Source organism: Dendropsophus ebraccatus, chromosome 13 (assembly GCF_027789765.1).
Source record: "Dendropsophus ebraccatus isolate aDenEbr1 chromosome 13, aDenEbr1.pat, whole genome shotgun sequence".
Lineage (NCBI taxonomy): Eukaryota > Metazoa > Chordata > Amphibia > Anura > Hylidae > Dendropsophus > Dendropsophus ebraccatus.
In genome coordinates, this window is record NC_091466.1 from 71,691,289 (window position 1) to 71,714,565 (window position 23,277).

At 40.2% G+C, this 23,277-nt stretch overlaps 1 protein-coding gene across 3 annotated transcripts in view; it reads right to left on the bottom strand.

Moving 5' to 3' along the window:
* The window catches only part of MDGA2 (MAM domain containing glycosylphosphatidylinositol anchor 2), a 414,191-nt gene that overhangs the window by 205,247 nt on the left and 185,667 nt on the right, over positions 1-23,277 (bottom strand). For all 3 annotated transcript variants that reach the window (XM_069949265.1, XM_069949264.1, XM_069949266.1), the window contains exon 2: positions 703-842. In XM_069949265.1, coding sequence (XP_069805366.1) covers positions 703-842 — 140 coding nt within the window. The remainder of the gene's footprint in view (positions 1-702; positions 843-23,277) is intronic.

The following is a 23,277-nucleotide window of genomic DNA, read 5'->3' on the forward strand; positions in this document are numbered from 1 at the left end:
CAGCTCCAGCCCTCTACCAGACATAATAACCCAATCGTGTGAATAATCCATCAATAAATAATTATAAATTCATACAACTCCATTAATGGTCTGCACTCTATGGACTGGATGGAATTGATGGACACACTTCTGGTCTCTACTCTTTTTAATACGTATGTAAGCATATAATGGTTGGCAGGTAAGGTTTGTACAGAAATGAATTATGTTTGGTCATTACTCCATCCATTCTATATGGGTTGGTTGAACAATGGACTGGATTGGTTGGTGTCCCAGTGGTTGGACCCCAACTGGTCAACTTTATCCCCTATCCTGAGATGGGACTACCCCTTTATCCACTTAATCTGTAGAAACTTCTCAATATGGGAGATACGATAACAAGGAACAATGACCTCGGGACCCCCATACTAGCGACCAGTGGGGGTTCCAATGGTGAAGCCTCCAGTGATTGAAGCATTATTGTGTCTCCTGTAGATAGGTAATACGTGTTCTTTGGGTGAAACCCCATAGCTACTGTTGCTCTTAGATTTGGGAATTCGGAGCCTTCAAAAGGAGGTCCATCAACCATATGTGGCTCTTGAACCACCCTGTTCATATAGTAATAGAGCGTTCAAAAATGTATCAATCTTCAACCATTGGCTTCCAATCATCTTGCTGATCACATAATCAGATGTTTTTGAATATTTTCATATTTTTCTTACTCACCTGTGGCCGTGGATGTCCTGTCACTAGACATGTCAACTCTAACGTCTCTCCTTCCCGTATCGTGTACACCCGTTCTGAATACCTCTCTTCCTCTATATTACACGCCAACCCCGAGTGGATAATCCGAACAGTCGGTGGTGCTGTCAATGAAGCAGAAACAATTTACGATCACTACTATTGATATTTACTATACTATCCAGGTTATTTAGTAATGTGCAAAAACGTGTCCATCAGAATCATATCAAGGCCAATGTCTGGCTTAGGTTTTCTCCTACTTCTCCTGCAGTAAACGTCTCTGAAGTCTCTGTACAACTGAAAACTGTAGTTAGAAAGATCAAGGTTCAAGAACTATTTTTGATCAATGGCCAAGTGGGTCAGGAATTCCAGGCGTATACTGTATACAATGGAGCTGAGAGGGGAGATTAATTATTTAATACTGGTCATGTCCTGTGTATCTAATGAGTATATACTGTCAGAGCTGTGGGGGTGATTTATATCAGAAGTATGAGACAGAATGGAAAGATAGATAGATAGATAGATAGATAGATAGATAGATAGATAGATACAGAAGATAATAGATAGATAGATAGATAGGAGATAGATAGATAGATAGATAGGAGATAGATAGATAGATAGATAGATAGATAGATAATTGAGATAGATAGATGATAGATAGATAGGAGATAGATAGATAGATAGATAGATAGATAGATAATAGAGATAGATAGATAGATAGATAGATAGATAGATAGGAGATAGATAGATAGATAGATAGATAGATAGATAGATAGATAGATGATGGATGATAGATAGATAGATAGATAGATAGATAGATAGATAGATAATGGATAGATAGATAGATAGATAGATTGATAGATAGATAGATAGATAGATAGGAGATAGATAGATAGATAGATAGATAGATAGATAGATAGGAGATAGATAGATAGGTAGATAGGAGATAGATAGATAGACAGATAGATAGATAATGGATAGTCCTTCCTATTACGCAGGTGTACTGATTTATATTCCACTTTGACTTAAATTACATTCCACACAATAAATTACGGCATACAGCATTTCTCCGCACGTCAGGAATGAATATTAAAAGGAGAGAAGAAAATAAAAGCTCTCTTCTAATGAACACCCACATACAATTCATTATATCAGCCGGCGGAGCAGCATCCAGCCTGGGCTGTAATTCCCACCATGCACCGTTACATTGACCATTACTTTTATTAAATTGCCGGAGCCGATTCTGTGAGTTTTGTTACATTTTCTTGGCCGGCTTTATTAAGCGTCATGTGTCAGACCTGCGGACTAAGTGAGCCTTGAATAAGTGCCACGTATCCTGAACTGACCCATAATGTTTCACATTTACAGGCTACAAGCAAACACAAGCACACAGCCTATAAAGCAATGAGGCAAAATAACAAACAAGTGGATTCATAGGAAACATTTTGCCTTTGAAAGGTTTCAGCTATGGATCCATTAACTGACCGCAATCTTAAAGGAGCTCATGCCTTAAAGGGAACCTGTCACCCCCCGTGCCGGGGTGACAGGCTCCCGACCCCCCGTTAGAGCCCCATATACTTACCTAATCCCGCCGGGTCCCGCTTCTGGAGGTGGTCGGGTGACGGAGATCTCAGCCGCTGCAGCCCGCGCTGAGAGATGAGTCCAACACCCATAGAGAATGACAGGAGAGCGCCGGGCTGCAGCGGCTGAGATCTCCGTCACCCGACCACCTCCAGAAGCGGGACCCGGCGGGATTAGGTAAGTATATGGGGCTCTAACGGGGGGTCGGGAGCCTGTCACCCCGGCACGGGGGGTGACAGGTTCCCTTTAAAGGAAACTATGAGAACTGTAACCAGTGTCGGGCTGGGGTATCTGCGGCCCACCAGAGGAAATGATCCTAGGGGCCCACCAATGAAGAACCAGTGAGAAACGACATGTCAGTCAGTGTTAGTGCAGGTTCTAAAGCCGGGGGCCCACCGGAGGATTCTCCAAGGCTCTGGTGGGCCAGTCCCACTCTGACTGTAACTAGTATCTTATGCCGGACTCTTTATTAGTACAATTCAAGCATGCCCGTTTTATACAACTTTCCATGATAACCTATCATGGTTGTGCACTTAAGGAGTAACACAATTTTTGCCTTTTATATAACTATTTTACATTATTTTCCCCTCTGTGCTCTTCAACCCTAATATTCAGTGTAGACTAGCTGCTATGACTCCAATATGCTACATTTGCAGAAGAGAAGATCCTATTCCTCTATATATCTATAGAACACAATCAGAGGTTGCAGCAGCATGGAAGACATTATAGAGCAACACTGAGCAGCGTAAGCTACAAATCTAGCACTGAAATGACATGAAACACTTGGGGGGAGATTTACTAACAAGTCTAATGTCTTCTAAAGTCTTCTAATGGGGATTGGTATATATTTTGGTCCAATATTTTGTGACTGATTTATTAAAATGTAGCACTGCCATAGTGAATGTATCTAAGTAAAAAGTCGCAAAAATACAAAAATTGCGCAAGCATATTCACCTGGTACTGACCAAATGTAAGCCTGCACCTGTTTGTGCGACTTTTTAAAAAGTCGCAAATGATAAATTGGGGCGATAATCCCAGATTGTTGAAACATTTCGGTGAATACTCAAAACAAGCAGATAAAAAAAGGTCACATCTAAAAAATATTCGCCCGTTAAATACTGGTTCATAAATAGGACTTAGACCAAAAGTTGGTAAAAAATCCAATTATTCACCTAAAAATAGGCGCAAAGTCCTTGATAAATGGCCCCCTTAGAGCTTTCAGCAGTGTCTCTCTGCGTCTGTCTCACACTGAAGCTCCCTATTGGTCCACCTCCCCTTTTATAGACACCTGTAACCTGATCCCTCAGTACTTTAGATGAATGTAAAAAAGGCATTTTTTTCTGATAAGATATACTGTATTACAAAGTTTTTTCTATACACTTGCACTAATTTATGCAAAGTTTGTTGTGATAGAAAACTGTTAATATATCTATATTCTGTATGTATAAATTTGCAACTATTGCTGCATAAGCAGCATAATTTGCAGATTTAGTAGTCTGATGAACGTGATGTGACAATCCATATGTTTGCTAATATAGCAGGAACTTGTTTAGAAAGAAAATATAGCCTACCCCCCCCCCCCCCACACACACACACCACCACTAGAAACAGTGCCCCTCTTGCTCATGTCTGGTATTGCAACATTGAAATGAATGGAGCTGAGCGGCGATACCAGACACAGCCTATTAACAAAGGTGGCGCTGTTCCTAGAACTATAGTAGCCCCTTTTTGTTTGTGAAATATTATATAAAGTATTTAACAACTTAAATATAAAAATAAATATATAGAACGCCATGTCCTCATTAAGCCTCTTTTAGCTCATAAATATAGATATTGCTTTTAGATCAATTTTTTAAGCCCAATGGCAGAGGACAGCTCAGAAGTTGAGAAGCAGCTGAAGTGTGAAAAATACAGACTTTATTAGACGCATTTCAAGCCTTTCAGCTGCAGTATGATGGATTAGCGAGAGGGAGAATTGATGGTAAACATCTCATAAGGAATCTATGGAATTTCAGCTATTAAATCTTTTCCCCCAGTCCAGGTTAGAAGCAGATTCTGGAATAAATCGCTTAGTTGGGTTTCAGGTTTATTGCTGTCATAATTACATTTGAGATTCCCCAGATCTTGCTATTTCTGTAAGATTGGATAATGCATTTGTGAAGAGCACTACACCCAGAATATCAGACCTATAGATTTACTCAAGACCTTGAAAGCATTGAGGAAGAGTCACGGAAAAAGATTGTATAAAAGCAATGAAATGGGTAATGACGCCCTTAAAGGGATTTATTAGGGCTTTTTAATGGTCTATTAATGTTTGATGTATAGGGGGTATGACCTCCTGCTGACCATCCGAATCAGGAGGTATACACTTAGATGGGACTGAGCTGTAGTACAAAGAACAGCCACAGATCTTTCATCCTTTTGATTTACTAGGATTTAAGGGGTTAAACCCACACTAATAAAAGTATTTTCCCATTTAATATATTGTCCAAAAGCAACATTTGAATGAAAACATACTGTCATAATTAAATATACGCAAAATAAGCTGGCTGGGTAGAAAGCAATAGATGCAATTCCATTACTGCTGATTGCTTTCTGCACCGCCATCTTATTTTGTGTAGATTTACTTATGACAGCATGTTTTCATTCCAATGTTGCTATTTGTTGTTTCCAATAGCAACATTGGAATAAAAACCTGCTGTGATAAGTAAATATACCCAAAAGAAGCAGGTGGGGTAGAAAGCACTCAGCATACACTGGGATATTGTCTATGTACAGTTAGCAGAGTGCAGTAGATGTATGCAGCTGGTTAATCCCCTAAAATAATCTAAATTATATTATTTAAGAAAAGTTTCGGTTTGTCCGAACCGAAACTTTGCTTCAAAGTTTGGGAGAATATGTGAACCGGACTTTTAAAAATTCTTAAAGTAATTTTACCACCTTTCTGTTTTTTTGTATGCAAAAGTTTTGCTTTTAATGAACAATATCCATTTTCCTGTCTTCATTAGCTCAATGTCTTGTCTGGTGTACATCCTGTGATAGACTTCCTGTCCCTGTGTACAATCCAGCCAGGAATTAAGCTTACTCTAGCTCCCTTCCACTACACTTGATGATAACTCGAGATAGATTTGGCTAAAGCCCTGACTAGACTGTGCACAAGAAGAGGAAGTCATTTACAGAATGTACAGGGCATACAGTTTGCAATGAGGTTTTACAGGCAAAATGTACTTATCAGCGGGTAAGGAACCACAATACATACTGAACAGAGTTTGTCTGCTACATCTGCCAAGTTGCTAAAACATCTATGTATTGGGTGTTGGCTGTGTATGAAAGCTTAAACCTACTGACTATGACTGCGATCAAAGGTAAGACTACGCTTGAATTTTCAACCCCTCAGATGCCACAGTCAATAGCATCTGAGGGGTAAAGAGCAGGAGCCATCCAAATTCAAATATAAAAAAAAAAATCTAAATACTCTCCTTTTTCCATGTAACAAAAAAACAAGACACCACTAGTATCAAACTGTCTAACTGATGGAAACTTGGGAAACAGTATAAAAAATGATTATCATGATGTATGTAAAGAAGGATATAGAGTTGAACTCACCGATTAAAATTCTTCATCTTTATTTCTCCATAATTAAAATAAGCAATTTAGGACAAGGCGCAGACAGTGCATGTGCAGATGCCACAAAGGTGTTGGTGACAGGCTGTTTCACGCCCTTACTGCACTTGCTAGTCCGTAGAAGCGCCGTAAGGGTGTGAAACAGCCTGTCACCAACACCTTTGTGGCATCTGCACATGCACTGTCTGCACCTTGTCCTAAATTGTTTATTTTTTTATTATGGAGAAATAAAGATGAAGAATTTTAATCGGTGAGTGCAACTCTATATCCTTCTTTACATACATGATGATATCCATTTGAGTATTTTGAGTTAGCACCTCCATTATTCCTGCTTTTTTTTTCCTGCTAATTAGCCTGAATGCCCGCTGGGACCTGTAGTGCCACCATGGATCTTCATTGCGAAGTATAAAAAATAATGCTATGCTGTTTATAGGATTTACATTAAAGTCAATGGGAGTTGTAAGGGCTCCCAACACTCCTAGATGGGAACCCCCCTTTAATGTTAAGCTACTTGTATACTGGTGTTCCAGTCCCTCTTCAGTCTCTATCCTAACTCTATTAGTGTATCATGCTCATGTCTATTTTCATACATCTTCCATAGTGACAGGTTCTTTCTAAACCAAGTACTCCATGGAGACATTTAGTCACATGTGAGATACAGAAATACAATAACTGCCCCTAATGGTGAGATACAGAAATACAATAACTGCCCCTAATGGTGAGATACAGAAATACAATAACTCACCCCTAATGGTGAGATACAGAAATACAATAACTCACCCCTAAAGGTGAGATACAGAAATACAATAACTCACCCCTAAAGGTGAGATACAGAAATACAATAACTCACCCCTAAAGGTGAGATACAGAAATACAATAACTGCCCCTAATGGTGAGATACAGAAATACAATAACTCACCCCTAATGGTGAGATTTGCTTAAGAATAAATCACAGTAAAACCACAGGATTACAATGGCACAATATCAGCCCTGGCCTATGGGAAACAAGGTGAAGAATGACTTCTGTGACCAATGCAAAAACATGTGTCCTTGTGGGAACAGTAAAGCCATGGGATTACAATGGCACAATTTCACGATTCTCTTATGGGAAACTACTCGGGGAACAACCTTGCCACCATTGCAAACAATATATGACTGTTTCACAATGGTGGCAACTTGTTTCCTATTGCAGAATACTGATATGGTAACATTGTAATCCTTTTCAATACAGAACATGTCTAAGGGCTCCTTCACACTACGGAAAACAGGTGGAAATTCCAAGCGGAACCCCAGTCCATGGACTCCGCTCAGAATCCCGCCTGCTATATTTTTCAATGGGATGTCTCGTGCACCTTGGCTCAAAGAATTGACCGCGGGCGGGGGTTCTGCTTGGAATATCCACCTGTTTTCTATAGTGTGAACGGGCCTGAGAGTCCAGGGGTTTCTGTGCACAAAGTTGGATGTTCACTTGTTCCAGCTTCCGTCGTACGGAAGCCAAGAGACACAGGTTGTCTGCATGCTTGGGGGGTGGCAACAAAGGTAATAAAAGCCAAAACAAGTGGGTGTGTGAAGGAAAAGTAGTGCATGAGTGTGTAACCGGCAGGGTTGTGAGGTGGCAGGAAAGCCTCATGTGCATGGGACACTACTAGACCAGGAGAGGCCTATGGGTAAAGGAATTACCATTTCAACTAACATGGTTATACTTGTAGGGTTCGTCAAGTTAAATATTTTTGATAATACAATTATTTACCAAACTTGTCTCTTTTTCCTGATATGCTGCTCTTTCCCTCCCAGTGTTGACAGCTCTTTTCTAGGTCATCAAACATATCTGTGCTCTAAAAGTAGTGATCTGGCTGGTATATATATAAATAGAGATTTATAGAGACATAGGGGGACATTTATGAAAAGTACAGCAGGAGCGTACGCCAGAGAGAAGGCGCAGATTCGCCCCTTCTCCCTAGCATATGGCTGTCGTATCCTCCGCTTGCCCGATGGATTTGTAATGGCAAATGAATGTTTTTGTAAAAATATTTACCTTGATGGACCCAACAACTATGGTAATCCAGATGGAAATACCCCTCTAAAATTTGTGCCTCCCAACAACTGGGAAAACCAATGTCAGCTTGCCGTTATTGTTAAGACGCTCACAACTATCGTCATCATGGCACTTGCTAAAACAAGACTCAAGAGTATTCCACCAATCAGATGCGACCACGTAGCCGCAGCCTAAAACTCTCCCTGGGTATAGACTGTTTGTGTTTGTTTGTGAATATAAAGAGTAAAAAGTTGACTGTAATAAATAAATAGTTAGAGGAAAGAAATAACTAGCAGGATTTGGCACGGTGAGAGGCGTTCCATTATTTAGCAGAAATTTGATGGGAACCAGCGTTCCAGACGTAGCCATATTTATTTATTCAAGTAGAATGACTCTCGAGAGCTTGTGTGCAAACATCCCAGCCGATGCGCAGACAACAGATGTGTTTATATACTGATAAAAGAACGCAATTGTAAACATAAAGCCGAGAAGAAAGGGAAATGCAAATGAACCCAGCGCAGGTAGTTTTACCGAGTTGACAAAAATTACAAAAATCTGTAAATGACCTTGAAGCGGCTGACTTTCATCTTCCAACATATTGTTTTGCGACATACAAATTCTTTCTCTTTATACTAAGAAGATATAGAGTGTAAACAGGTATGTGATAATAGGTTACTTTGTTCAGGTTGCATTAAAGGAGAAGTCCGGGAATTTTTTTTTTATTAAAGTATTGTATTGCCCCCCAAAATTTATACAAATCCCCAATATACACTTATTACGGGAAATGCTTATAAAGAGCTTTTTTCCTTGCACTTACTACTGTATCAAGGCTTCACTTCCTGGATAATATGGTGATGTCACTTCCTGGATAACATGGTGATGTCACTTCCTGGATAACATGGGGATGTCACTTCCTGGATAACATGGTGATGTCACTTCCTGCATAACAGGGTTATGTCACTTCCTGGATAACATGGTGATGTAACTTCCTGGATAACATGTGATGTCACGACCCGACTCCCAGAGCTGTGCGGGCTGTGGCTGCTGCAGAGGATGATGGCAGGGGGATGCTCAGTGTTCCTCAAGTGCCATTATCCAGGAAGTGACATCACCATGTTATCCAGGAAGTGAAGGCTTGATGCAGTAGTAAGTGCAGCGAAAAAAAAACAAAACACTTTAAGCGCATTTCCCATAATAAGTGTATAGTGGTGATTTGTATAACTTTTTGGGGGCAATACAATACCTTAAGAAAAAATTGCCTGACTTTTCCTTTAAAGGAGTACTGCAGCAAAAAAAAACAAAAAAAAACTTTAAAATCAATTGGTGTCAGAACGTGCTAAATATTAGTAATTTATTTCTATAAAAAATTCTCCAGTCTTCCAGTAGTTATCAGCCGCTGTACGTCCTGCAGGAAGTGGTGTATTCTTTCCAGTCCGACACAGTGCTCTCTGCTGCCATCTCTGTCCGCTACAGAAACCGTCACAAATCCCTATGGAAAACCTCTCCTGCTCTCCAGACTGGAAAGAATACATCACTTCCTTCAGGACATACAGTTGCTGATAAGTACTGAAAGACTTGAGATTTTTTTTATTGAAAGTAAATTACAAATCTCTGGTAAATTCTGTCACCAGTTGATCTGAAAGAAAATTTATTTGCTGGAGTTCCCCTTTAACATCACGATGTGCTGGCACTTTGAACATATACAACAGTGTTTAGTAAGGTATCCGGCATCTGGCAATCTAGATATAGACAAAAGACCGGCATTTACTTTGTATTATTCAATTTACCACCAATCAATAAAAAAAGTAAAAAAAAATCTTATGTAACCTCGTATTTGCTATGTCTTTTCTGTTTCTTTTGAGTTCTGATCAAATTATCCATGACCGATGGATGCCCAACCGGCTGGAAAATTATATTGTTTCCAATCACTGTCACATAGATAGAGAACAGTGTGAATCCCCAGTCCAGTAGGGTAATCCTGTAACCAAAGCATCGCTTTCCTAATCCAACTGTCCTGCACTACTGCCGCCATGTTTGTTAGATACCATATACAAAGTTACGCGACTAAAAAAATTAAAAAATAATTTAAAAAAAGTGTCAGAAGGGAATGTGTTATCATAAAATAACCTTAAGTTTTTATGTTAAATATATATAACGTTTATAGTATGGTGACTTTTTTTTTCTATTTGTTTCTATTTTTATGTGTATATTATAAAATTATCCTGAAATATCGCAGTGTCTCACTGTGGCTACTAAAACTAATAATAATCTGAGATTTCTTGTTCTGTGGAGAAATCTTTTCATCAGTCTCCTCCTTATCATGACAGACAGGATTATAATGAAGGCTGACACAATTATATAGATAAGACAGGATCAGGTCATTCACAATAGGTTATAGTCTCCTCCTCCCTGCAAAGGTCACAGAACAAATGGAATAGATCTGCCATAAAATATCACTGGACACTATAGTTCCTCAGATACAAGTTCAGTTCATGACAAGCCTTCTTAAACCATGGGGGGGGGGAGCATCTGAACAAGGAGGCGGGACTTGCTGTAAAGCATATCTCTAAATGCTGTTAAAAGTAGCTCAGGTAAGATGGCAGCCCCCATAATAATGTACTAAAGATGAAATAAAAATAATAATTACAAAAAAAAAATAGAAACAGGTTTAGAAAAAAGAACATGTCGTAGTATCTCTGATCAGTAAGAAAAAAAACTTTAGGTGACACATTCCCTTAAATACTAGTAGCAAGTGAAGATCCTGGGGCCCAATACAAAATCTGTAATTGGGCCCCCCATCTACCATGCCTGTAGCTGTATCCATGTTTTCCAGGACTCCTTAGAGCGGCATCCAACTTCTCTAGACGCTCGGAGTCAAATGCTGAACATTCAGGTTTGGGCAAATGTTGTCGACCCGGAACTTTCAGCAAGTTTGCTCAACACTATCTGACACCTCTTGATCTTGACTGCTAGAAATAAAAAAAATTAGAACAAAAAGGTTAAAAAAAAATTACTTTTGTAAGTCTAAAGTCTAGAAGGAGATATGATACGAGGAATGTAAGTCCATCGTAGAAATGTAAGACATTGGATTTGTTAAACGTCCTGATGGTGGTGGAGCCATTGGCTCGCTCATCATCAGGAAGTCAGTGTGGTGTGGTAGGGATCAATAATGCAAGACCTGAAAGCTGCTTGGGGCCCTGTGTATACCTCTGTGTGCTCTGAATTCGGGCATTACTCTTTACTTCTAACACAGAACAAAGATTGCCGCGTACAGACATATTTCGTTAAATGTTATATTACGTATATGTTTTTTTTCCCTTCTGCCTCAAGCAGGATTCACATTGGCCAATGTATTGCTGCATAGCCATATCACGTCACCGGCGCCGATAGCAGCATAAAAGGGATTGATGCTGTGTCCGTCTCGGTGACAGAAAGTCTTCATATATTATCCCCGAGCCATAAAAACACCTGATTAGTAGTGTAAACAAGCCACAAATAAAAAGTATATATTCTATCCGCCATTAAATGTGTTATTTTACCTCCTCCCCTCCCTCCTTTCTAATGTTCCTTAAATTATCCCAGTCTGTCGTTTTGTTTTTTTTAGCGTTGGAACAAAGTCATACATTTCAACGAAACGCGAAGAAAAATATTAACGCACTTTTATTAGTGTTATTGATTGTGAGTCAGGGACTGTGGCTTGAATCTGTATTTTTTTTTTCCATAAAACGCAGTCAACATAGCATGAAAGAATCCATTACTTCCTCATCCCCTGCTGTAAATAAAACCGATGGAGATGATTTTGAAAAAAAAAAGGCAAAAAAAAAAAATTGTCAAAAAGTGTCATAAATTATTCCTGAACGGCACCAAAACAATTTCCAAATGAAGGATGATGGTGCAGAGAGTTGACCTCTTTTTTTTTTTTGTCCTCATCTCAATATCATTACGTTAGTGGTTCGATTTTATATATAGCGCTTTCTGCCGGTGGCCTAGATTAGTTTATCAAAAAACCATAGTGGCAATTTGTTTACCGATCCTAGCAGGAGCTTGTACAATGAGTGTTCGGAGGAAATTCATCTTGAGACATCCACCAAGGGAGCAGTGGAAATCCCATTAAACCCGGGACTTATGCATAAAAAAAACCATGCACACTTTATAAAAAGAAGGAGAAGATCGACTTTGGGATGTTATTAATGTAGACAATGTCAGAGTCTCTGGGGAGTTGATGAATCTGTAGCCTCTGGAATTTCCTCCCGTAAAACAATAAGAACTGGGAAATATAGTCGTTTTTAAGATATGTCTTGATAAAATATTCCCAAGGAAGCCATTGACTATTTAACTGTGGTGGTAGCTCTGCCGGATTTAGAAGTATCGAGATGCAGTGAGGTAGAAATAGTTATTGAACTGCTCTTGTGGGCCCCGTGATGGCTCATTGAGCTGAGATATCTCGGTAGGGTTAGTTAGAGTCTAATGGAATCCATGGAGAACACAATGTGATGTAGAATTAGGTTCTACCAAATAGCTATTTAGGTTCTTACTGGAGTGTCTCTTGGGTCTACTAGAGGAAATAATTATATGTGCCTTCCTTCAATCTACAAAGGTCAAATTGTCTACCTTCAATATATGTTTAGGTTCACGTCCACCTTAAATCTTGTTCATACTGTACATGACATATCACATTCTTTTGTTTGTCTTTGAACCAAACTACAAGTGATAGGCTCCAAAAGAACTTCTGGAGCTTTGAACCCACATACCAAAAACCGTGCCCACTGGAAGATTTTTTGGTATCCCAGTTGGCCAGTTAAACTTGATAGCTGTAAATGGTTTTTTGGGCTGTGATTTACAAGGCTAATATGTAGGATGATGGATCTATGGGGTAACTGCAAGTTGGGATTTTTGCTATTTGGTCATTCCTCTTCTGTCTCTATTAGAGATCATCCCATTACGAGACTATTTTGGATGGTTGTCTCCAATAGGGAATTAGTCTACTCATATACAGAAACACATGGAGGCTCTATAGTTTTGGAACTGTGAATCAAGATATGAAGAAGGGGTAACTTTGTCATTGGATCATTCCTCTTTTATCCTATACTTATACTCTACATAAGACCATCATCTAGACCAGATTTTAATGTTTCATATTTCCTACCTTTAGAGAAGATCACACCATTACAAGACATATTTTTAATGTAATTTTGTATGAAGACTCATGGAGAGTGACAGTACAGAGTTGATTTGAGAAATGTGCAGTAGCCTGGTGTGAACAGGGCCAGGCCCCCTTTTTGCTATTGTGTGACACACCCGATTGCTTCTCAGCATCATGCAATGCAGGAGTTACTCAGAGCTCTGCAACTCTTGATTACTGCAGCTGAGCAAGTCTTTTGACTGACTTGTTTCTCTGCCTGTCCAGAACCTAGAGGATCAGAGCGCCGGTCCAATAGGGACCCGGACCGGGCTCTTGATCCTCATAAAAGAAAGATAAGCCAGTCTCTCAGTGCTGGCTATTAAGGTTCACACCCTGATCCCAGCTCCCCCTGTCTATTCCTGCAATCCCCGTTCCTATTTCCTCTGCTTGCTTGCCTTTTATCTGACCTCCTGCCTGATCTCTGACTATCCGATTGTTTGCTGATTCTGTACTGCGTTGCCTGTTTGGTTTTAGACTTTGGCTTGTCGACTTTCCTTTGTCTGGCGGTGTTCTGTGTAACACCTATTCTAGAGCAGGGACCGCCTTCGTGGGTGTCTGTGGCTACCTAGGGCTGTTTGAGGCAAGAAGGTAGGGACAGTGGGTGGGCTCAGCATTAGAGCTCACTGGCGTGTCTTGTCCCTACCTCCCCTGTCCTGACAGTTAAATTATGGACATTACCAGTTGGTTGATCAAGAACGGAATCCTTCTCCAAAGGTACCGCCATATATTTTTGTAATATTGGCCAGCACTATGAGCAGCTTATAGATGTTATGTTCATCAATGTTCTCTGAATCTAAATGCTTGGCATTTGATTCCCGAAGGCTGGAAAAGTTGCAGCCGTACAAGGGTGTCCTGGAAAATATGGATACAGCCATGGGTTGTATGCATGTTTTTCTGGCAGCCCTAGGGAAGCATCCAACTTCTCCAGCCACTAGGAGTAAAATGCCAAGCAAGTCTGCTCAACACTACTAGCTATGCCTCTAATGAGTTTTAAGCTCTTGTTACAAGGGGCAAAAATACCCACTTTACAATCCACCTATAACACACAACTGGTTACATAATAAGATTTGCTGTTTGACTGTTGCTCCCATTAAAGGGTTATCTCTATCAGCCTTAATTAAACATGAGTAATAAATCTTACATTCCTTCAGATCTCATTGCATTGCATTGATTTGCTCCGTTGTAGCACAGCTGTTCCGGAAAGGTGCAGATGTCGATACAATTGTTGTGCCACATGATGCATGAAAACGAGACGGAACAAATGCAGAGATGACGTATCTCGCAGACCAGTGTCGTCCATTAATTTTGCCTGTCATTCGAAGGTTGATACATTGTTTGAAATTATTCAATAACAAAATACACCTTTGCATGGCACTGATTGGCTGATAATGTGTTTTGTACTCTCTAAGTGAACGGAGAATTCTATTGTTAAAATTATTATTGTAACAGATTTAAAAATTTTTTTAAAAACTATTGTGGAAGAAAATACAAGGGCTCAGGCAAGGTCTGCTTTTTTTTTCCAGAAACGGTCACAGTTGTCAACTAATGCAGCTAGTACGAACTTGAACCAGTATGAGCTCTAACACCGGGCACCACCTAATGTGGTGCTGTTTCTGAAAAAAAAAAAAAAAACATTCATAAAGGTCTGAACAGTCTGACCCAAAACTTTTGGAAATGTCCCTAGGACTTGTCAAAAGTTTATTTTTAAGCTCAAATACCTAAGAGTTTTGATCAGTTGGGGTCTAATGACTAGAATGAACTGGGAGAGGTCCACAATAAGCGAGGTTTTTTCCAGCTCTCTGTCGCGTGACTGATACTAACTCCCAATGCAAGTCTATGGGGCCATCTCGGTCACTTAAACATAGAGCGAGGAGTGAAGTGCATGGTAATGCGCTTCCCTCCTTGTTTATTCTTGTTATTAGCTAGGGTCTTTACATACCCTGATTTATCAAAATTTTGAAATGTTCCTAGGACAGTTCAAAAGTTTTGTTTACAGCTCAGATACCTTTCAAGGCCTTAAAGGGGTACTCCGGGCTGGGGTTATTTTCAGTGTATGGCCAGGGAGGGGGTGGATAAAAAGCCGCCGGTCACTTACCTCGCCGGTTCCAGTGTTGGGTCCCAGATCACACTGCCCCGTTCTTCTGTCTGGCTTCCTGGTCTGAGCTGCAGCTTGAGACGTGATGTCTCAAGGCAGCTCAGCCATTCAGCGGTCATAGCGGAGTCCCGCCTCAGCCGCTGAATGGCTGAGCTGCCTTGAGACATCACGTCTCAAGCCGCAGCTCAGACCAGGAAGTGGCAGCTGGACGGGAGAACGGGGCGGCGCGATGCTGGACCCGACTCTGGAACCAGGTTGGTAAGTGACCAGTGGCTTCTATATCCACCCCCTCCCCTGCCGTACACTGAAAGTAACCTCAGCCCGGAGTACTTTGTTAAGTGGTTTAGAACTTATTTATGATGGTGGAATTATGGAACTTTGTTATGGAACTTTGTTATAGAAGACATGCTGACATATTGAGCTGCATGTGCAGGGTTCAGTTGGTGCTCCCGTAAAGCTTCTTATTTTCCTAAAGATAAGTCTTAGACAGCCATTGCCCTATATAATACATTGTCATTGGGGGATGAAAGGAGACTGTGGGTTACCCATTTGATCAGTGAAGATCCCCGCCAATCTACCTATCCCCTATACTTGCTAAAATATTTACCAAACCTGAATAAGTAACATTTTTTGTATATTTTAATTGGTTTAGCAATTGCATTAATAGATCCCCCATATTCCAAAAAAGGTCAACATTTTGCAGCCGTACTTTTTATTTTGAAGAAAAAATAAATATATAAATACAATTTGAGAAAGTTGTGAATAGTTGTATGGTAGTTATTATAGATTGGGTATTGTTGGTTTAGTTAAAGCAGACCTGTCAGCAACATTTTGCTGGATAAAGTAAAGGCAGTGCACAATGTGGCTTCTCACCCTAAATCAAGAGATAGAACTCTTATTGCAGTCCGTCGTTCCAGCGCTGAGATATAAGCTTTAGAAATTTTAGGTAAATTAGGAGATAAAACCTACAGGACTGCAAAAGCCCCAGCAACGCTTACGCCCTTCTCTCCTAAAACCCCTATATCTATATTATTATTAGTCCCCCCCCCTAATTTACATAAACCTTCTAAAGCCTATATCTCAGTGCTGGAGTGACAGAGTGGAACAAGAGTTATGTTTTGTGATTCTGGGTAAGAATCCCTTTCTCCTCCAGTTTGTGTGTGTTTAATGGGGGGGAGATAGAAAATGGCTACAAAAAAATAATTTAGCCTTTTCTTTCCTGCTCTTTTTGACTGTAGATGTGAATCGTTTTTATTTGCCTTTGATGTTTTGGGGGTTTTGCAATTAGGCTTATACACTCCAATTAAATGAAATTTCAAAATCTGCACCCAAACTACTGTAGAGACAAGAGTCATACTGTTTCTGGAAGAAAGCTGTAATGTTTATCTAGTCCTGGTCAACCCCTTTAAGACCAAGCTTAAGCATCAGACTAAGTTTCTTTGGGGACCACCAGAAGAGATGATTCTGAGAGCCCACCTTCCATCCATCCAGAATATGTGCATGAAGGAAATACAGTTCTCTAAGTAACTGCCTTAGTGGTGAAACACAGTTCCTTTTTCCTTTTTTCCATGAAATCTTTTATTAAGGTTTTTTAAATAGTACAAAGAACAAAGATGATGCATGACAATAGCCACTTGAAGAGCAAAGGCAAGGTAATAATCAGAGCTGAAAGCAATAGACCAGAACAGTCCAAGCAGCATATTCTAAAGTAAAGTAACAATAACAATACATAGTGTAAGAAGGAAAGGTATGCACATCATAACCAGTGATCAAAACAGCACGACATGTGAGATAAAAGAGAAAAAAAAGCAAGAAAAAGGAGAATCAAGGAGAAATACTTTTTTGTTTTTTTGTTTTTTAAACAGATTTGCTAATTTCTAAAGGGAGTAAAAGTAAAGCATGGTGTATCACTCTTGTATGGACTATAAAAAATTCTATATTATAGAGATACTCCTCTTAGCTAAATTGTATGGATTAAACACATGTACATGGAGACAACCTGAGAGTTGTCAGTTGTTTCAAGGGAAATCATTATTATGGTATTTAAGAAAATCACACATAGAATGTGGCAAAAGATGTTAGTTGTTCCCAGTCAGCTGTGTGTAAAATGCAGTACTCTGTAATATAAATGGGAAGGTTATGAAAGGGAAATATGAGGGTAAACCAGAGAAGATAGGATAGAAATAGCAAAGCAATATGTCTGGAAAATTGAAAATGGCAACAACAAAAAAATTAGGGGAAACAGAAATCAGAAGAAGGGTAGCTTCACACACAGCTTTGGTGTGGTTTTTTTTTAAAAAAAAAACACTAAATCCTTAAAATCCCCACAAAAAGGCACGGAGGACAGAAAAATGTCGCAACCCCCCCCCCCCTCCTCCAAAAAAAAAACAAAACAAAAAAAAAAACAATTAAGTAAATATATTGATAAAATTCCATCGTCTTACAGTTAACATCTGGCCGTGGGCGTTTTTTACCACAGCGTTTCCTTTTGTGTTTTTGCTAAAATTTATGTCTGAATGAAAGCAGGTAAAATCAGCTGAAATTTGTATGATTTAAATGCATAAATGTCAAAAGATAAAACAGCATTAATAGCTAAAATGAGAAAACAAGGTTATGGGGCTAAAGAAAAGGCTTATGGAGTGTGAAGAATTGGATCCAAATGGTTGTATTGATGATGCTGGTATCAGGGCTAGGGACCTAGATGACAAGAGACAGATGGTGCCCTGGCACTGACATTGGCCCCACTGTCCTTGCCTAATTGCCTTGACTGCCCTAGGCGGCAGCGGACAACTGGTCGACTGTACCTAGCCTGTATAAGTGTACACAAAACGAGGACAAGACAGACAAAAACACAAAAGCTCAAGGTAAGAGGACTGGGTCAGCAACTAGCGGTCTGCTTGATACAAAAACAAAGTCCAAGGAATAGTTACAAAGTCAAGCCAGAAAGTCGAATAAACCAGTATAACAATCAGAAACAAGGTACTATTAGGTTCTATGAGGCTCTATTACAGGCAGGGAGGAACAGACAGGCAGGGGTTTTTAAGGGAGCTGAAGTTCCGGCCCTGATTAGGGCAGGGACCATAGTCTCCCAGAGAACACTGAAGCTGACTGGCAGCTGCACCTGCCAGTCAGCAATTACAATAATGGAGGACATCTGAGACACCTGGCCGGGGAGAGCACGGCCTCGGCTGCGGCATACATCACTAGGGATGCCGTCAGCGCTCCCCTAGTTACTGTCTGGGATGGTCGTCATGGATGCTGTTGGCCTGCCCCTAACAACTGGGGGGGGGGGTTGTCAGGGACACCGTTGGCGCTACTAGACGGCCAGCCGTGGGCTACTGTAGTTTTTTTTTTTAAATTGTTCTTCATGAAAAGTTTACATTATGATGGAAATGTGAAAAATTGGATCATAAAAATGCTCAATCATGTAAAGCCGATCTGTCACTGCTCATCGAAAGAGATGGAAGCAGCTTAATGTAAAAAATCGATGATAAGACTTCTTAAAATTCAAGTCAGTGGAAGAACAGTAAAGTACTTAGGCAAAATTATTGGTTCATTGAGTGATTCCATAATTTCTTCCTCTACTTTCATTATATACAAAATAATTTCCTTTGATGTTTTTGAGAGATGTTATGTAAAGCCAAAATGTTCATCTCTTCAACATTGGTTTGTGTCATAGCCATGATTTGTTTACTGGCTATAACGTTAAAACAAAATCTAGGTGACTATCCTCCAAGTGCGGCGTTCAAAGACCGCCTCCAGAATGAAGCACATATTAAAGGACATTGGGAAGACTGGATGCCAGACTACATCAACTCAAAATATTTGTTTAAAAAAAAATAAATCTTAGGGATGAAGGAGTGACTGTAGAACTTTTAAGTCACATAAATTGTAAAATGTAGCTAGAAGTGACAAGTGTGAGCTGACATTTCTCCAGCGCAGAAACAATAAACATAGAAATTAATTATAAAATTAAATGGGAAAAAATTCAGATTTTTTTTTTTTTCTTCCCAAATAAACATTCCTGTAGAAATGCAAGGTACACACGTTCATTTTCTCCTTAAAGGACAAGTCCGGGCACCAGAAATACATTTTCAGAATGCAGGGGCAGGGGACAACATACCAAACTATCTAGACTCACCTCTCCCCATGCCTCTCCGGTGTTGGATCGCCACTCTGGGACCCCCGCAGGGCTCCGGGATCCATGATCTCCAGCAGAGCCAACGTCATGATCCGGTTGATGGACAGCCCATCTCGTCTGCTTTCAAAACTAGGATTTTGTGTAATTTCCAGAGTAAATCATGCTATGCTGTATAACCAAACCCTGACTCTGTTTAATTCTGCCCATTGTTCAGGCAGTATGAAAAACCTGCAAGGTTCCCTTTAAATGGAACCTGTCACTGAAAAAATGCTATCTAATCTATCTTCATCATGTTATAGAGCAGGAAGAGCTGAGGAGATTGATATATATGTTTATGAGAAAAGATTCGGTATAACTTGTTAAATGTTAATTAAAGTCCCTGATCATTCTGTTATAAGGAGTCCAGTGGGCGGTGTCACTCAATGGACTGGACTCTTTAGCCTGGAAACATCAAGTTATACAGAATATTTTCCAATGAAGATATATATCAATGAGCTCAGCTCCTCCTGCTCTATAACTTGATACTGATAGCTTAGGTAGCATTTTCATAGTGACGAGTTCCCTTTAAGCACTTTATCTAAAGTAATATGGCTTGTTAGCACTGTCTAGGTACCTGTCCTAGGGCACATACCCCTCTAGCTCTGCTCCTGATCTGTTCCTTGTACATCTTAGCTCTTCCTTTCATCTTGACCCAATATTTACTCGATCACTTCAAACACCGTCTGTGCTATTTCCAATCACTTTGCATCATCCCTTCCTTCCCTTTCTCCCGCTGATGTCTTCCTACTTCTTGGGCCCTGCAGGTTGGAAATATATTACTTGACTTTCCTTCATGCAGAATATTTTAATGATTTCTGTACCTAGTGGTAGTCTGTGTCCTTTTGCCTACGTATTGCTGAGGGGAATCCACTGTTCTCATTAACTTCAACTTAAACTTTATTCATTTAGCCCTGCCTAACAATTTCCAGCCTTTCCAGCTATCGCTGTATTATTTATATATGTCTCTCTTTTTTATACTTTGGTACTTGATGGCTGGAGGGGTAATTTCTATTGTAGACATAAATAAAAAAAATACCAATCATGTGGTTAGTTTAACCTCGCAGCAATTTTAGTTAATCCCGAGCCTTCTCCTGCCAAATTAAGATGTAAAATGTATTAGTGTGGGTCACCGAGCCGCTATCATCCATGTGCCCGGATTTAACATATGGATGACCTGGTTATGAGCTAAATAGCCGATATCACATAGCATCTAAATACAGTGTGAATATATCCACTATTGTTACTATGTTATTACTATTACTAGGTGTGTTATTAGGTTTATTATATTAATACGCCTCCTACATGCCTACAAACGAGGCACTTTCGACAAGTATATCTGATAAAGAACAATGGTGGTTTACATTTGGACCCATATTTACCCCTTCTCACCCAACGCCATGATATATTGATTTGCTCGTCTTTTCTATGGCCATCAGCGTAAGGGTCTCCTGACCGTCTGTGGTGTCCCACTACTAGCGTTTCTCTTATACACCTGTCCTAATGTTCTCAAGTTAAAAAGTGGTGGATGAAGTTTGTAGTTTCCGCACCAGGTGTCAGTATTTCTTATGTATATACTGTATTCATTATTACTATTGCACACCTGAAGGAAGGTAATGGGTTAAGTTTCTATATCAAGTGTTTTATACTGACCTATCATAGGTGCTTTTTCTTCTCTATCCTAATCTCTTATGCCTCTTTCTGCACACACTCAGTCCCAACAATGACAGGAGGGTACACAAAGGCCCCTGTAGGAGGAGTTACACTGGTTGTCAGATTTTTCAGTGAGAGAGGACACAAACAAGACAGTTCCTGCTGTAGTTAAGCCACTAACAGATGCCTCTAAAGCAACTATTACTTACACTATGCATTGCTAAGCAACAAGTAGGGGAAAGCAGCCATCAAGGAACACCCTAGCCCAAGCCAGGAACGTGTCAAAAAAGTACAGGACAGACTCCTGAAGCAATAGATCCCAGTAGGACAAAGCTACAGTTATAGAAAGGTCTACATATCCTACTGCGCAGTGCAGATAACTGGGAAACCTCGGGCATTTAGCTACACATAAACGACGGCTAGGGCTCATGTTACCCACCTGGCACAGATTCGACAATACCAGGGGGCAGAAGGCGGCCAGACTTAGTTTAAATCTGAGTACGAGTATCACTTCACGAGAGAATTCTACTAAAGTTCTGGTTGAGTACAAGGGCTACATTGGGCATATGGCTCTTCTGAAAAACTCCTCCTTTTCCTTAGGGATTTGCTACTGATCTGGACAATTCCTGCCATGTACCGAGGTGGCAGCAGAGAGCACTATGTCAGACTGGAAAGAATACACCACTTCATGCATGACATACAGCAGCTGATAAGTACTGAAAGGCTTAAGATTTTAAAATAGAAGTAAATTACAAATATTTTTCTCCGGAGTACCCCTTTAATGTCCTTGAACATTTTTATAGAGATTTTATACTGTTAGCAGCACAATCTGCAGACAGGCTTTAAATAGGGCCCAATTCCCATCTTTAGGATTCTGATGGCAGCAGTTTCACCAAAATGTTGATTGCAACGCGCCTCATTTTCAAAGCGCACCAAAAAGAGAGAGAGGGGGGAAAAAAATCTTCCTGATGACATTGCTTTGAATCAAGTGATTATTTATAATGAAAGTTACCAGATGCTTCTGGGTCATTAGAAACAGCTGAGATGTGATGATTGAGCATTTGCATCTCCTTAATGAACTGCGCTACACCGAGGTTTAGGTGGAACTGTGTCGGCTTCATCATGCCTAGCTCAGGGATATGCCTCACATGAAATGAAGCTACTTCACGGACACAATGTTTGATCACCGTACACATTTCTACATGTTGCAGAAGTGTCATTATGCTCGGGGCATTCACATTACATCCCACATCAGCTCGGAGCATAAGAGCGTTCATTTACATAGAGATCTGACGTATCACATATTTTTGAGTTCCTTCTTATGTATTTGCTTTGTACATGTCTAGGTACCATATGTAGTGAGACTGTACAAATCTATCTTCATGTTTACTCTATGGGGGGTAAATAGCAGCCAGCTAGCTCTGGTTCCAGCTTACCCCTTCAAAAATAAAAGAGTCGGGAAGTGGAAATCCATCACCCCTAACCCTTATCTCCACTGACATCAATCGGTAGAGAGTCACCATGAAGTCACCATGAGCATCAGGTTTGGCTGAATTTATTATAAAGTTTATGGCCAGTTCCTACAATTTACACAGCTGATTGTGGACCTTTATTAGTTACTCCAGAACAGCGGCATCACTAGAATTGGTAATCTAGGGCACAAACCCTGGATCTATAGCTGATTTCCACACAACTGCCACACAACCCAGACTGAAACTGTATCAAGTAGAATGACAGAACGGGGAACTATCAGTTCCCTGCTCTGCCATTCAGGGCTTGTATCAGCGCCGTTTGATGCTGCACCTAGCCTGTTAACGGTAAATGTTTTTATTGAAGGCTTACGGTTAAATACAAAGTTCTGATTGAAAGAAAGAGGAGGCATTGGCTCCCCAAGTCCCAGTCTTGACAATCATTCATGTAGTCACAAAGAGAGATGAGTGCATGCTAAAGTCGTTTGGCATTTGAAGACCGATGGCCAAAGAAGCTGGATGCAGGACTCCAAGTTCTTCAGCCATCGTTGTGCTTTTCTCTAGTCACAAGAGACTGCTCTCTTCTCCAGTGCTCCGGTGCCAAAGAGACATCATTTTTTGGGGGAAATTAGTAGACGCCTTGGAGATCATCTGATCATTTTTTGGTCCTACCAACGTCCCTGCTCCAAAAGCATAGCAGATTATGGGTGAAATCAAGGAAATAATGAGACACCTCTGCTCCCT